Below are 17,340 nucleotides of genomic sequence, written 5' to 3'. Positions count from 1 at the left end.
TTATTTACCTTTTAAGGTTATTAATTTAACAATTCTTTTCAAGATACTTTTGTATAGATATTTTTTTACATTTATTCTTGGACTGAAAATCAAAATGAGAACTACTCCATACATGAATAATTAACATAAAAATTTATAAATTTGTGGGTAGTGACTATAATACTATAACCCACTAACCTGACTTTTCCAATAGGTGAGTGTTCCCTCCTTTAGGACGAAGTAACCCTTCTTCCATGTTTTCAGTTTCCCACCAAGTTTTATAAGATAGCCATTCTTTTCCAGGGAACTTTCTCTCCGAGGTAACACCGTCCCTATGCTGTGGAAAAACCAATTCAATTGTTATTAATGAAAAAACTTACAAAAATTAAAACTGAATACATTAATTATCCTTCTGAGGAGATATAACAAGGATTCATTTCATTTCTGTAAATTTTTAATCCCTTATTTTTGTATTATAGCCCACAATAAAATGTTCCATAAAGAACAATATTTAATTTCCTGATAAGCCATGTATTTCATAGCCCCTCCTTGAATCGAAATGATTGATTTTGAAAATTACAAAATTAATTTTACTCTAAGTTTTGTACTATTACGACAGAATACACGGCCTAATAATTTTTCTATTATCAGAAAAATTAGAAGATTCATATTTACTTTTATCTTTCACATAATATATCATTAGAACAAGCACACATACACTTATTGATCACTGTAATAAAGCTTGTAATTTATTTCTATAAACCTCCCTTACTATTCATATAGCTTTTCTCTTGAAGCTTGGCTTATACAGTGTTAATGTTTAAATATAGTATAACATGTGGCTTTACACTTGCAATCATTTTATAGGTTTTAACTGCTAATATATAGCTATGTGAAAATAAAATGCAATAATAATATATCAGTCTTGAGAAATGAAAAATATGAATATACGTATCAATGTTTTCCACGATTCAAACTATCATTAATAGGTTTTATCTTAAAATTTATCAAAAACAAATGACAACCATGCCTAACTTCAATGAAATTCATAGCTAAAGATGAGGGGCTGATCCTAAAGTTTTATTTCAACCTTTATGAAGTGGAATCTAAGTATAGTGAAAGAAATTATTACTCTACCAGTACTTCATTGTGATTTAACAGCGTTACAAATGTACGCCATTTATCTAGTTTTGGCAATTCTTGTTTCAACCTTTAGGAGAGGAATTTAAGTATAATGAAAGAAATTACTACCTTACCAGTACTTCATTGTGATTTAATGTTACCAACCTACGGCATTATTTAGTTTTGGCATTACTAGATGATCTTACAATTCTTGTTTCAACCTTCATGAAGTGGAATTTAAATATGAGAGAGATTATCCCCCTACCATTACAGTACTTCATAACAATTTAACGTCACCAATGTATGCCATTATCTAGTTTTGGCATTACAGTGAGCCCTCGCTACTTCGCGGTTCGACCATCGCGGATTCACCACTTCGCAGATTTTTTTCATAACCCATATATATAAACATATCGCGGAGTTTCCGGAAATTTTGAAAATACCGCGATATATGAAGACCCCAAATACGATATTTCGTTACCTGTAATTACATTAATACTGTAATTAGTAATATCTGCTCTTACTGATTGTTCATTGCATTACATATGACATATAATTCAGTACAGAAAGAAATAAAACACGAAAAGAGAATGTGATCATACGATAATTCAGCATACAGTACGTAGTAAAATTAAATCGAACATGAAACGCAAATCAGATGCAGTCATACCGTATTAGAATGGTGTAAGGCTGCTGATGGCTACTACTGTACAGTACTACAAATGTAATGGATGTGCATCTTTTCCATGAATCTTTTGTATATATACGTACGTAATACTGCATCCAATAATATTCTTTGTTGCAAAAATCACATCTCGAATAAGCGTACGAGAGAGAGAGAGAGAGAGAGAGAGAGAGAGAGAGAGAGAGAGAGAGAGAGAGAGAGAGAGAGAGAGACATATCCAATAAAACACACAATAGGACAAGAAACAAAAACAGTGATGAGAGAGAGAGAGAGAGAGAGAGAGAGAGAGAGAGAGAGAGAGAGAGAGAGAGAGAGAGAGAGAGAGAGAGAGAGAGAGAGAGACATATCCTACAACAAAACAAGTGTAAAATAGCATACGTAAAGCTGTACTGTATACAGTACGTACGGTACCTTGTACTTTGAATTGGTAACTACTACGTAGCATATAAGACGGATTGTGATTGGTTCCAGTGCTGATAGATGACGAATCAGAACCCAAGTTTTGTAATCTAGCCTGTGATTGGTGTTTTGACCGCTTCTCCAACCTCCAGCATCTTTTCGCGGCCACTTTGTCTGCCACTCTATCGCTGTGTAGATGTTGATACGTTATTGTGAACTTTAATCTGTGCTGTGCGTGACTGTTTTAAGTTGAACTTTTTGTTGAACTCTCTATTAAACCCTACTGTACAATGGCTCCCAAGCGTTCTGCTTCTACTAAGGCTGGTAGTGAGTCTAAACGCCACCAAAAGATGATGACGATTGTTGAGAAGGTGACGCTTCTCGATATGTTAAAAGAAGGCAGAAGTTACGCGGCCGCAGCCCGCCATTTTGGAGTGAACGAATCCACCGTTCGCTACATCAAGAAGGACGAGGCGAACATTAGAAAGACGGCTACCATCACCTTTAGCAGATCAGCGAAGCGAGTCGTTACCACGTGTAATAAAACGATCGTACGCATGGAAGGTGCTTTAGCAGTGTGGATTGCCAACTGCCGGAAGAAGAACATAGCCTTGGACACGAACACCATCCGAACCAAGGCTTTGAGCTTGTATGAGAATTTTGCGGCAAAGGAACCTCAAGACGACGATGGCGACCATGCTGAAGAAGAAGATGATGTAGATGAACCTCAACCAGGGACATCCACTGATTCCCAGCCTCAGAAACAACGTTTTTCCGCCAGCAAAGGATGGTTCGCGAAGTTTCAGAAACGCTTCGGCCTGAAAAGCGTTTCCCTGCATGGCGAGGCTGCTTCCGCTGACACTGCCGCTGCTGAAACTTACACGAACGAGACTTTCAAGAACATTATCGCTGAAGGTGGATACAAGCCGGAAAAAGTGTTTAATATGGATGAGACCGGCTTGTTTTGGAAGAGAATGCCGTCGCGAACTTTCCTGTTCAAAGAAGAAGCCAAAGCCTCTGGCTTTAAAGCGTTCAAAGATCGCGTAACCCTCGTGATGTGTGGCAATGCTGCTGGATTTTTGCTAAAGCCGGGGCTTATTTACAAGTTGAAAAATCCTCGCGCTTTGAAAAATAAAAATAAGAATCTCCTTCCCGTGTACTGGATGCATAATAAAAAAGCATGGATTACGAAGATGCTGACCTCCAACTGGTTCCACCAGTGTTTTATCCCGCATGTCAGCAAATATCTCTTAGAGAATGGCTTGCCATTCAAGATCCTTCTCCTTATGGATAACGCTGGTGGACACGCAACTGACCTGTCGCATGAGGGCATTCAGGTTGAGTTCCTGCCACCCAACACCACGTCATTAATTCAACCGATGGACCAGGGGGTTATCAGGGCATTCAAGGCCCTCTACACGAAGAATACCTTGGCGGACCTCGTTGCGTGTGTGGATGCTGCCCAAGAAGATGAAGATGAAAATTTCAATTTGAAGGCGTACTGGCGGAAGTACACAATACCCACGTGCCTGCAGAACATTCAGAAGGCACTGCAAGAAATGAAACCTGCAACCATTAATGCGAGCTGGAAGAAGTTGTGGCCCCAGATTGTTTACGACGACGAAGGATTTACTCCGTCTGAAATTCAACACTCTGCAATACGCAAACTGTGCCGTTGGCTGCGATAATTGGAGGTGACGGGTTTGGCGACATGACGACTGAAGACGTCGACGAGTTGTTGGACTACCATTCCCAGCCGCTAACTGACGTAGACCTAGAAGACCTGACGAAATCGGCCAGTGAAGAAGAGTGAAACGCAGGAAGAGACCCAAGAAAATGTCGAAGAAACGGGCTTAACATTAGAACAACTTGCCAAGTTCTGCAACCATGCGAAGGAGTTGAAAGAAATGTCGCAGGAGTGGGACGAGGATATGGTTCAGTCTATGCAATTCTGCAACAAGATCGATGACGACATGACTCCCTACAGGATGCTCTTCGAGCGAAAAAAGAAGCAGCGGCAGCAACTTCCGATCACAATGTTCTTCCAGCCTCGCAAAAAAGAGCCAGTTCCTCCTGCTAGTACGCCTTCGGAAGAAATTGAAGAAGTGTCAAAGGAAGAAGTTGAAGAGGTGTCCCAGGAAAAGACACCTCCGTCTGAAGAGATGTAAAATACTACCATTGGCTGCACAGTAGAAGACATCATCAGCTTCATCATTATCATTTCTACTGTGCAGCAAATTCATCGCCATCATCATTCAAGTTTTTCTTCTTCTTTCGTGGTGAGTACAGTAACAATCTTTATTTTTTACTTTAATATTCTAACATTTTAATATTTGAGCCTGTTTTAGTTTAGTATGCATTAAGTTAAAGGGAAGGTTTTAAAAGTCTGAATATACATGTTATAACCTATCATATTTTTTTGTTTAAAATTTACATTTACTGTACATACGTAAAACAACTCTCTCTCTCTCTCTCTCTCTCTCTCTCTCTCTCTCTCTCTCTCTCTCTCTCTCTCTCTCTCTTTCTCTCTCTCTCTCTCTCTCTCTCTCTCGTAAATTGTTTTCCTGCTTTGCTACGTATGTACTGTATGATTTTATATAGATACGGTAAATAATATTTGTAATAACACATTTTCTAAAAGCTTTTACTGTAATATCATTATTTATCACTTTCATCATGCTCGTTAAATGTCTTCGTTTGTTTACTGAGCGTGGTTGTTTACTGAGAGTACTTTATGACGCCGTCGTTTCAGGCGGCGTCATAAAGAAAAACATTTCATTTGGAAGTCCTAAGAAAAATTAAGTAAAACATTGGTAATAACAAAATCAACATACTGTACTGAATAATCAATATAATCGATGCAAAAATTAACCTATACACAGATGTGTAAATGCGTTTGTTTCTTCATTATGATCAGAGATAAACGTAAACAAAACATTGGTTGCCCTTTTTTATCGTGCTTTTTGGCGTGTTTAGGAAACGCATGATATAAAATCGCCTTTAATATTTGTGCCTGTTTTATTTTAGGGTACTGTAGTACATGCATTAAGTGTTCTGTACATTAAAGGGTAGTTTGTTAACAGTACTACATAAAGGGAAGGTTTTAAAAGTCTGAATATACATGTTAAAATTATATTTTCAATTTAAAATAAATTTTTGAATATACTTACCCGGTGAATATATATATAGCTTACGTCTCCGACGGTCGAGATTCCAAAAACTCGCGAGCGATCGCCATGATGGCTGTCGGGTGTGCCCACCAGTGCCGACTATCGGCCAGATACCGCATATACTTCTCCATAAGTTCACTTCTTCTCAGTCTGTAGGGTCTCTATCGGGGAGGAAGGGAGGGCCTTTAATTATATATATTCACCGGGTAAGTATATTCAAAAATTTATTTTAAATTGAAAATATCATTTTTAAATATTAAACTTAGCCGGTGAATATATATATAGCTGATTCACACCCATGGTGGTGGGTAGAGACCAGTATTAAAACAATAAAGGCGTATATGCTCAAGAGTTTTTGACAAATATTAAAAAAACCAACTTAAGTATAGGTACCTGATAAGGAAGCCGACTCATTAGTCCGCTATCCTTATGAAGCTCAGCGTTCCTCTCAGGATGCTGAAAGACTTCTAGGAGCTGTTATAATCAGGGTGAACACCCCTACAACAGGACCTCATCAATACCCTTGATCTGGGCGCTCTCAAGAAACAAGTTTGACCACCCACCAAATTAAAAGATTGCGGAAGACTTCTTAGTCTCCACGTACAACCCAAAAAATTATAAGTTTCAAGAGAAGAAAAAGGATATTGGTATTAAGGGAATGTAGTGGTAGAACCTTCACCCACTAGTGCACTCGCTGCTACGAATGGTCCCAACATGTAGCAGTCCTCATAAAGAGTCTGGACATTTTTTAAATAATGTGAAGCGAACACAGATTTACTCCTCCAAAAGGTTGCGTCCATAATGCTTCTAAGGGATCTATTTTGTTTGAACGCTACTGAAGTTGCCACCGCTCTAACTTCATTATCACTTAAATGAGAGTGAGCCACTCTAATTAAAAGTCTAATAAAATATGACAACGCATTTTTCGACATCAGCAAGGTGGTCTTTTTTAACCGAACACCATAAAGCCTCTGAAATGCCTCGCAGTGTTTTGGTTCTATTTAAATAAAATTTAAGAGCTCTTACAGGGCACAGGACTCTTTCAATTTCGTTCCCAACAATTTCAGATAGACTGGGAAGTTCAAACGACTTAGGCCATGGACGAGATAGCCGTTCTCTTTTGGCTAAAAAACCAAGTTGAAGCGAGCATACTGCTTTATTAGAGCAGAAGCTGATATTTATGCTGAAGGCATATACTTCACTAACTCTTTGCAGTAGCCATGCTCACTAAAAAGAGAGTTTTGAGTGTAAGATCTTTGAGTGATGTTGAATTCAACGGCTCAAACCTTTCAGACATAAGGAACTAAAGGACCACGTCCAAATACCAAGCAGGAGTAGTGATCTGACGCTCCTTGAAAGTCTCAAAAGACTTGAGAAGATCTAGAAGATCTTTATTATCAGGCAGATCTAAATTTCTATGTCTAAAAACTGAAGCTAAAATGCTTCTGTAGCCTTTAATAGTTGAGGCAGAAAGGATGCGATCATTTCTAAGATAAAGTAGAAAGTCTGCAATCTGTGCTACAGTGGTATTGGAAGAGGAAATAGAGGAGGACTTGCACCAGTCTCTAAATACCTCCCATTTGGATTGATAGATCCTGATGGTAGAGGACCTTCTAGCTCTTGCGATCGCTCTAGCTGCCTCCTTCGAAAACCCACGAGCTCTAGAGAGTCTTTCGATAGAATGAAGGCAGTTAGACGAAACGCGAGGAGACTTTGATGAAATCTCTTTACAAGAGGCTGACGCAGGAGATCCATCCGTAACGGTAAACTTCTTGGAATGTCCACCGGCCATAGAAGAACCTCTGTGAACCATTCTCTCGACGGCAAGAGGGGAGCAACCAACGTCAACCTGGTCCCTTCGTGAGAAGCGAACTTCTGAAGAACCTTGTCTAGGATCTTGAATGGTGGGAAGGCATAGATGTCTAGGTGAGACCAGTCCAGCAGGAAAGCATCTATGTGGGCTGCCTCTGGATCTGGAACTGGAGAGCAGTAAGTTGGGAGCCTCTTTGTCAGTGAAGTCGCAAATAGATCTATGGTGGGTTGACCCCATGTCATCCATAGCTTCTCGCACAGAGTCTTGTGCAACGTCCACTCCATGAAGACGACTTGACCTCTTCTGCTGAGGCAGTCCGCTAAGACATTCATTTCTCCCTGCACGAATCTCGTCATAAGAGAGATGTTTCTTGCCTTAAACGGAGTTTCTTCTAATCCGTGGACCAAAGACCCGAGCATTCCAGATTGTCCAGTGGCGCTCCCCAACCAAAATCCGATGCATCTGAATACAACACATGGTTTGGCTTCTTGATCGCAAGAGAAAGACCTTCTTGAAGTCTGACGTTGCTGTCCCACCAAGTCAGACATGTCTTGACTGAGTTGGAGATTGGGATAGAGATACTCTCTAAACCCTTCTCCTTGTTCGAATGGTTTAGGTGAAATTGGAGAGGGCAAAGGTTGAGTCTCCCCAGAGAGATAAACTGCTCCAACGATGACAGAGTTCCCACGAGGCTCGTTCAAACTCTTACAGAGCAACTGTTTTTCTCTTGCAAGTGACAGACTTTTAACAGAGCTCTTGTGGGAGACGAAAAGGCCCGAAAAATTTGACACTGTATCTCCATCCCCAAATAAAGAATTGTCGGGGATGGAGTAAGATACGACTTCTCTACGTTCACTATGAGACCTAGCTTCTTGGTTAGGTCTAATGTCCATTTGAGGTTCTCCAGACAGCGATTTAATGACGACGCCCTGATTAGCCAGTCGTCAAAATAAAGGGAGGCTCTGATCCCTGAAAAATGTAGAAAGCTTGCTACATTTTGCATGAGCCTTGTAAAAACAAGAGGAGCAGGACTGAGGCCGAAGCACAGTGCTCGAAACTGGTACACTACTTTCCCGTCCACAAACCTCAGATATTGTTGAAAGTTTGGATGAATCGGGATGTGGAAGTATGCATCCTGAAGGTCAAGAGAGAGACCATCCAGTCGCCTTCCCTTACTGCTGCCAAGACAGATTTGGAAGTCTTCATCGTGAACTTTGTCTTGACAATGAACACATTGAGTGCACTTACATCTTAAGTACTCCTGCAGTGAACGTGGCTGCCAGTTCATTGGGGCCATCCCTTATGGCTTTGTTCATGCATGACATAATTTTTACAGCAATACATTGTCCGCTGGAGAGACCTTCTAACTTAAGGCTCCCAGTGACCAATCCAAAAAATTAAATACTTCAAACGCTCGAAAAAAAAAAAACTCCTTTCAGGAGATGGTCTAGCTCTGAAGAAGACCAAAAAATCTTGGAGCGTCTCATGGCTAGACGACGAGGAGAGTCCACTAGGCTTAAGAAGTCTCCCTGGGCAGAGGCAGGTTCTCTCAAGCCGAGAACTTCTCCTGTGTCAAACCAGACGCTTGAGCAAGAAGCTAATTTATAAGGAGGAAAAGCAAAAGCTGACTTTCCTAAACTTCTCCTTTATTCCAACCAGTCTCCCAGAAAGCGCATGGCTCTCTTGGAAGAACGAGAGAGAACTGACTTCGTATATGTAGGAGTCGAAGAAAGTCATGCCAAGAGTAAACTCAGACGGCGGAGAACGTGGAGCAGCCATTACAAAATGAGTAGAAAAAAAATTTCCCTAAAGAAATTCATAATTTCTTTTTTTTTTTTTTTTTAAACAAGGGATTGTTGGACAACCCTAGGTTCCTCCTCTTCTGAATGAATCCCCAAAGGTACAATAGTTGAAAGGGGGTCAATCAACTTCTTCTTCAGAAGGCACATCATCTGATAAATCTAAAGTCTTGCGAGAAGGAGATTTATATTCAGAATGACGTGAAGGAAAAGCCTGACAGGCTACATCAACTTGTATATAAACAGAAGTTAAAGTTGGAGGGTCGATGTCACGTTGTGACTGCAGAGAATGTTATACTGAAGTGACTGACGTTCAAAAGTCACGTAGTAACAGCGGTGACTGCTGTTCGATGCTATATCGTGACTTCGGTGACTGACGCTCGACGTTACGTCGTGTCTACGGTGTCTGCCGCTCAACGTCACGTCGTGTCTGCGGTGTCTGCAGCTCAACGTCACGTTGTGACTGCGGTGGCTGACGTTCAAAGTCTCGGCGGAACTGCAGTGACTGCTGATCAAAGTTATGACTCGACTTAACAGACTGTCGATCAAAGTTACATCGAGATTTATGCTCCGCATCTCGTTTAACAGCAAAGCTGACACTAGGGATAACGTCAGCGTGACGTAACAAATCTCGTTTAGAAGGTTGAAGACCTGAATCACTTATTCCAGAACTGTGATGTACAACAAGCAAAGGATTCTTTCGCACAGGAACACTTAACTTCGGATCAACCGCACTCGGAATAGATCGTGACGTCGGAAACGTCTGTACATGAACGTCATCGCTATGAACGGGACTCTCATGATGACTACAGCTAAGACGTTGATCTTGTTCTGAAGGAACTAATTTACGTTTCAATGGTCTCGAAACCTAACGCCAAGGTTTTTTAAGAGACGAATCATCGGAAGACGAGGAGAACTTCGTCTCTCCTGTCTTATGGTAAGGACGTGCTGGAAGAGCAACGTCTGATACCTTTGATGGAACGTCTGTTCGTTGGTTTACACCTCTCACTCCCTTAGGTCCTACGACATTCCTTCTCCCTGGGGCAGGGGAGCCTGAAAGAGGTCTCGGACTAGGCAAGCGACAAGCACAAACAAACGAACCCTCCGCAACACTGAACATGTTTTTCGCACTTTCTTCACTGACACTCACATTTTTTAATAATTTCACATTAGACATGAATAAAGCTGATTTCTACCTAAAGCACGCAATTCTCCCTTAAATCAAAAGGTTAGAATTGCGAAATATGTCGTATAATGTAAGCTCATTAGTACAAAATGAATCACACATGCAAAAATTAATAAACATATACATATATATAGAATAAAAAGGAAATATATAAAGTTAAAAAGATCATTGACTTGGGAGGAGACTAAAAACTAGATCGCTAAGGACTACGTTTTCAATCTCTCACCGTACAGTGCCCTGGGATGAGAATAAAAACTAGAACGTTTTATCCTCTCTCTCTCTCTCTCCCCGTACAGAGACTTGGGACAAGAGTAAATATCTGAATCAAGAAGAACAACGTTACTCACTCCCAAACTCCTTGTACAGAGACTTGGGACGAGAATAAAGATTTGGAACGTGCTCTCTCTCTCTCTCTCTCTCTCTTCCTTTCAAAAGAATTTATTTTGAAGATCGTATTGCTTGAGAATAATCCAACACGGCGAAAGCCATAAAACCATGAACAAGTACTTCACCAATCAGTAGAAACTTGAGGTTAAGCGCGAGCGGAACCAATGCTGTCACTCCCACCGACAGAGAAGAACTGAACTTATGGAGAAGTATATGCGGTATCTTGCCGATAGTTGGCGCTGGTGGGCACACCCGGCAGCCATCATGGCGATCGCTCGCGAGTTTTTGGAATCTGTCGACCGTCGGAGACGTAAGCTATATATATATTCACCGGCTAAATTTAATATTTAAAATAAATACGTAAATATGGTGTCACTACTTCGCGGATTTTCACCTATCGCGGTCGGGTCTGGAACCTATCTACCGCGATAAACGAGGGCTCACTGTACTCGCTTATCTTGAATTTTTGTTTCAACCTTTATGAGGTAGAATTTAACCCTTTTACCCCAAGGCTATTTGGAACTTTCCAACCCTTAACCGCAAGGGTTATATTTTTTTCAAGCACATTTTGCAGTACATTTTTTTTTAAATTGCTCTAACAGCCTTAATTTTTGTCATAGAGAGGTCAGGTTGGTCTCATTCTCTTGGAAAATGCCTGAAGTTTCTCAAAAAATTATCAAAAATATGCAAAAAAAAATGTAAATAGCAGTTGGCATTAATTCCATATTTTACAGCTTTGTTACCTTCATTACAATGCAGAAACAACCCACCTAAAAGCAAAAGCCTTAACTTTAAGAGATATAGCATATGCTGTATCTTCAGAAAATATAAATTAAGCTGACAAATTCAATGTTCATACAATAATTCAGAAAATGTGTATAAGTATCTCAGCCTTAATAAAGTGTTGCATTCTAATCTTATATGCCTCTGAATTCAAAACCACAGTTTATTAATCACAGCACTTGCAAATCAAAAGTCTTAGCAAACTTAAAAAAAAAGAGTCACCGTCCCAAACAATGTCGTCCGGGCTTCCATCGAAAATATATTTCACATCTAAAAACCCTTCATTGTTAAAATAGTCAAAATTAAATACATTTTGGTTCTGCTCACAAGTTAATATTTATTTCAGTCTAAAAAACAAAATACAGCATTAAGAATAACTTTCAAATGCTGTAAATTAATAATTTCCAAATAACTCAGTACCAATTAGAATTGAAAATCGGTAAGATTTTTGCATTGCAGTATGTTATACATTTCTTTTTCTAAACAAGTGTTGATGGATTTAGCCAAAAGGCCACCTAATTTGAGGGAAAGATCCATTAGATTTGGATAAGAAGTATGAGCAAATACATATATACCACAAACTACAGAATAGAAATACAATCTTACTTGGAATTCTCAAAAGAATGAATAAAAATGGAGGTAAGGGAGAGAGGACAAGGTTTGCTAGATTTTTTGTTTCGCCAGTACCTCTTTCCTACAAGAAAAAAATGTCTTATATACGAAGGGAAAAACTTAAAAAAAAAAATTTCATGAAACTCCAATGATACTCATAAAGCTTGACTCTCGAAGCCTGGTTTTATATCAATGTATACCCTATTCTCTTTCCTTTCAATAGGCTTAGGCCTCCAATACTGATTATTCTTACAAGTCGTCTCTCCATGGTCCTCTAATACAATTCATACTTTACAACCTATTTTTTATAGACAGCTTTCGCTGGTCCTCTAAGACGGCTTATACTTTATAACCTAATTCTTATAGACAGCTTTCCCTGGTCCTCTAAGACGACTTATACTTTACAACCTAATACTTATAGACAGTTAATAAATTACTGGCTCAAGTGTAAAAAATTTATCATTCACTTCCCACTTAGTGTTGAAACACTTTTGCTCTTAAAACAATCTGTAACCTATAAAACCATATACGGCCTAACTTTGTTATTCAATAGATCATTTTCTTGAACCCATCATTGATGTAAACTAAAGAAAATATTCAAACACATTTGTTTCAGACATCTGAGTAAAGGAATATTGTTCATTGATAATAAAGTCGGGACAATAATTACATCCCTTCCTTGTTATGGATCTAATAGAAGTATACAGTTGATAATCAAGGACATTAACGAGTTTCTAGATCTTGCATATCTAAGGTTAAGATATTAAAGAAAATTCTTGATACTTACTGACTCGACGTAAGGGTATTTGTCATTGTCTCTATGCACGAAGTCCTCGCACTAAGGGTGGGTGCCATAGTGGACTCGAGGGATCCGCTTTCACTTCGCGCTTCTGGTGGGATTGCATAGTCATCCGATACGCCAGATTCAAAGGATGTATATAAGACAAAAAAATCTGCTGTTCTAAATTTTACATAAAGTTAACAGTTTGTTATTCATTAATCTTAAGTGAATAAATACACCAGTTATTCAATATTCTGACCTTACAATTAACAAAGATGCAAATGTAATTGATCTTAAATTATGCGAAGACACTGACTTCGTATAAAAATTATTGTACCTGTATATTAAAATCTAAAAGGAAATACTGAATTACTAAACCTATGATTAGGAAAAACAAGTCACTAAAATATCATTAGAAAAATGTTATTTTTATTAATAAAATAAATTTTTTAATATACTTACCCGGTGATTATATAAGCTGCAGCTCTGCTGCCCGACAGAAAAACTCTACGTTCAAAATACGCCAGCGATCGCTATGCAGGTAGGGGGTGTACATCAACAGCGCCATCTGTCGGGCAGGTACTCAGTACTCAATGTAAACACAGAACCAATTTTCTCCTCGGTCCACTGGGTCTCTATTGGGGAGGAAGGGAGGGTCCTTTAATATATAATCACCGGGTAAGTATATTCAAAAATTTATTTTATTAATAAAAATAACATTTTTCAATATTAAACTTAGCCGGTGATTATATAAGCTGATTCACACCCAGGGGGGTGGGTAGAGACCAGCATTACTTGTTTACATTATTATGAGCTAAGTATTTTGTATTTCATTTTAGCAGTTATTCAAAATAACAAACATAAAATAAATAAGTACCTGGTAAGGAAGTCGACTTGAACAATTACTCTGCCTTTTTAACCCTGGATAGGTACGGTGGGTCGTTTGCGACCCCGAGCGTAAAAAAAAAACAGGTTTTTCTCACGTGACTCACCCCTGTGACTGAATTTGTGGGTGATCGACCTGCAGGAGGTGTCTCCCCTACACGCTCTAGTAGTGTCCAGATGTGCATTGCTGTAGCTGTACTCCTTCCCCGATTTCTGAGACGCGTCGGGGTCGTTCGCGTCCGAGTTTACCCTTCTGAGGTAGTTTGCATAATTATCAAAGTTATTACGTATTATGAAATTGTCGTAGAATGGTGCAACTTGTATAGGTTATCAGTTGTGGAAAGTCTTGGTGGATTGTTTGGCTACCATGTGCATGTTTTTTTTTTTTAGTTAAAATGTCGTTCATCACCACGAGGACCATTTTACCGCGAGTGCCCCTTTTTCATTTTTTTTCATTTTTTTGCCAAGTCATTTTTCCGTAAGATATTGCCAAATAGTGTCGTAAAACTTTTGCTTGTTTAGTGTTGGAAAGTGTGTCTAGATGATCTGGCTACCCATGCATGACTTTGTTTTTGTCAGATACGACGTAGTTATTGGTATATTGGGTATTTAACTGCGGTTACCAATTTCTGTTTTTTTTTCAATATTTGTAAAAATTACTACGTAGTAAGGAATTGCCGTATATAATTCATTTTTTTTTTCATGTTTATGTGTTAGAAAATGTGCCTTGATGGTTGGGCTAACACGTGCATGTCTTTTTTTTTATCTGAGATGTCGTATATTAGAATGTCGGGCATTTTACCGCGAGTGTCCCTTTTTAATTTTTTTTAATTTTTTTGCCAAGTCATTTTTCCGTAAGATATTGCGAAATAGTGTCGTAAAACTTTTGCTTTTTTAATGTTGGAAAGTGTGTCTAGATGATCTGGCTACCCATGCGTGATTTTGTTTTTGTCAGATACGACGTAGTTATTGGTATATTGGGTATTTAACTGCGGTTGCCAATTTCTGTTTTTTTTTTCAATAATTGTAAAAATTTACTACGTAGTAAGGAATTGCCGTATATTATTGATTTTTTTTTCATGTTTATGTGTTAGAAAGTGTGCCTTGATGGTTGGGCTAACACGTGCATGTCTTTTTTTTTTATCTGAGATGCCGTATATTAGAATGTTGGGCATTTTTCCGCGAGTGCCCCTTTTTATTTGTTTTGCATTTTTTTGCTTAGTCATGTTACCGTAAGGAATTGGCAAGTAGTGTCGCAAAACTTATATTTTTATAGTGTTGGAAAGTGTTTCTAGATGATCTGGCTACCCATGCCTATTTTTTTTTTAGCCAGATATGGCGTATATATAAGTATGTGTTCGATTTTCCTGTGATTGCCATTTTTTCGTTTTTTCCCATTTCTTTCAAAATTACTACGTACTAAGGAACTATCACAGAGTAATATTTCATTTATATGTTTATTTGTCGGAAAATATGCCTTGATGGTTTGCCTAGCACGTGGCTGAAATTTTTTTTTTCTGAAATGCCGTATATTAGAATGGCCATTTTTCCACGAGTGCCCCTTTTTATTTGTTTTGCATTTTTTTGCTTAGTCATGTTACCGTAAGGAATTGGCAAGTAGTGTCGCAAAACTTATATTTTTATAGTGTTGGAAAGTGTTTCTAGATGATCTGGCTACCCATGCCTATCTTTTTTTTAGCCAGATATGACGTATATATAGGTATGTGTTCGATTTTCCGGTGATTGCCATTTTTTCGTTTTTTCCCAATTCTTTCAAAATTACTACGTACTAAGGAACTATCACAGAGTAATGATTCCTCTAGATGTTTATTTGTCGGAAAATTTTGTTTACTTTTTTTTTGATTGAATATCATCAAATTTTTTTAGCTAAAATATTGTTTTACATTTTTTTTTTTCGATTTTATTTCCCTTCAAAAAAAATTTTTTGGGTCAGAATTTTAATTTTATAGTCGTAAAATAATCGACAATTATCCAGCAACCCACCATACAATTTTTATGCATATCCAATAATAATTAGATTAGTAAATAACACCTTGAAATTGACATACCCTTCCTACATTTCAAGTGGCAGATTAGGGAGTCTGAGTCAGTGTGGTTGGCGGCCATTTTGTGGACATATCCGAAGCGTAAGCTGCCCTATCTATATATATTCTTGTTCCCTATAGAATTTGTGATATTTTGGTATATTTTTACCTGCATAAATATCATATTATATATTAAATATATGTATTTTTTTACGAAATTTCCAAGTACTCAAAAAATTACCTTTAGATATGGCCCCTGATATAAATGTAATTTACAAAATAATGAAGATTTTTTTACATATTTCTATTTTAGGATAACATATGTTTATTCCCTAAAAAAATTAGCCACTTCCTATTTCATTTAGGTACCCAAAAAAATTCATGAAATTTGGACAATTTTTTTTGGCCAAAAAAAGTTACCCTTTTTTTCTCATTTCAGATCTTCACCTCCATGGGTCTGACTTCATCCAAAATACATCAAGATGTGTCCTAAACATTCAAGAATCAATTCCTAAAAGGATTTGTGTATATATGTATAAACTTTTTTTTTATGAATTTTTATGTCAGGTCTTTTTTTTTCTACTTAATTTTTTAAAATATTTATAATAAATAGTTTTTCTGCAGATGAGTAGTATTTATCTTTACAGTTGTTTTAAGCATTCATTGAAGTTTTTTTTGGCAAAAGAAAAAAGGAGGTTACTGCAAAAACTGATTTTTCAAGAATTTTTTTTGGCGTCGGGGTCGTTCGCGTCAGAGTATACCCTTAAAGGGGTGTCCGAGGACCGTACCTATCCAGGGTTAAGTACGTCTTCCTTACTGAGCCTCGCGATCCTCTTAGGATGCTGAGCGACTCCTAGGAGCTGAAGTATCAAGGGTTGCCACCCATACTAAAGGACCTCATCAAAACCTCTAATCTAGGCGCTTCTCAAGAAAAGAATTTGACCACCCGCCAAATCAACCAGGATGCGAAAGGCTTCTTAGCCTTCCGGACAACCCAAAAAACAACAATAAAAAACATTTCAAGAGAAATATTAAAAAAGGTTATGGAATTAGGGGAATGTAGTGGTTGAGCCCTCACCCACTACTGCACTCGCTGCTACGAATGGTCCCAGGGTGTAGCAGTTCTCGTAAAGAGACTGGACATCTTTAAGATAAAAAGACGCGAACACTGACTTGCTTCTCCAATAGGTTGTGTCCATTATACTCTGCAGAGATCTATTTTGTTTAAAGGCCACTGAAGTTACGACAGCTCTAACTTCATGTGTCCTTACCTTCAGCAAAGCCTGGTCTTCCTCATTCAGATGGGAATGAGCTTCTCGTATCAACAGTCTGATATAATAGGAAACTGCATTCTTTGACATAGGTAAAGAAGGTTTCTTAATAGCACACCATAAAGCTTCTGACTGTCCTCGTAAAGGTTTAGTTCGTCTTAAATAGAACTTAAGAGCTCTAACAGGGCATAAGACTCTTTCTAGTTCATTTCCAACCAAATTAGAAAGGCTTGGAATATCGAACGATTTCGGCCAAGGACGAGAAGGTAGTTCGTTTTTGGCTAGAAAACCAAGCTGTAAAGAACATGTAGCCGTTTCAGATGAAAATCCGATGTTCCTGCTGAAGGCGTGTATCTCACTGACTCTTTTAGCTGTTGCTAAGCAAACGAGGAAAAGAGTCTTTAAAGTGAGATCTTTAAAGGA

The 17,340-nt window shown here is 38.3% G+C and overlaps 1 protein-coding gene across 1 annotated transcript in view; it reads right to left on the bottom strand.

Moving 5' to 3' along the window:
- The window catches only part of LOC137638306 (uncharacterized protein CG43867-like), a 183,059-nt gene that overhangs the window by 92,656 nt on the left and 73,063 nt on the right, over positions 1-17,340 (bottom strand). Inside the window, 2 exon segments of the mRNA XM_068370367.1 lie at positions 178-316; positions 12,723-12,888. Coding sequence (XP_068226468.1) covers positions 178-316; positions 12,723-12,888 — 305 coding nt within the window.

This window comes from Palaemon carinicauda, chromosome 3 (genome assembly GCF_036898095.1).
Source record: "Palaemon carinicauda isolate YSFRI2023 chromosome 3, ASM3689809v2, whole genome shotgun sequence".
Classification (NCBI taxonomy): domain Eukaryota; kingdom Metazoa; phylum Arthropoda; class Malacostraca; order Decapoda; family Palaemonidae; genus Palaemon; species Palaemon carinicauda.
The sequence above is the reverse complement of the archived record's forward strand: the minus strand, read 5'-3'. Positions and strand labels throughout refer to the sequence as shown.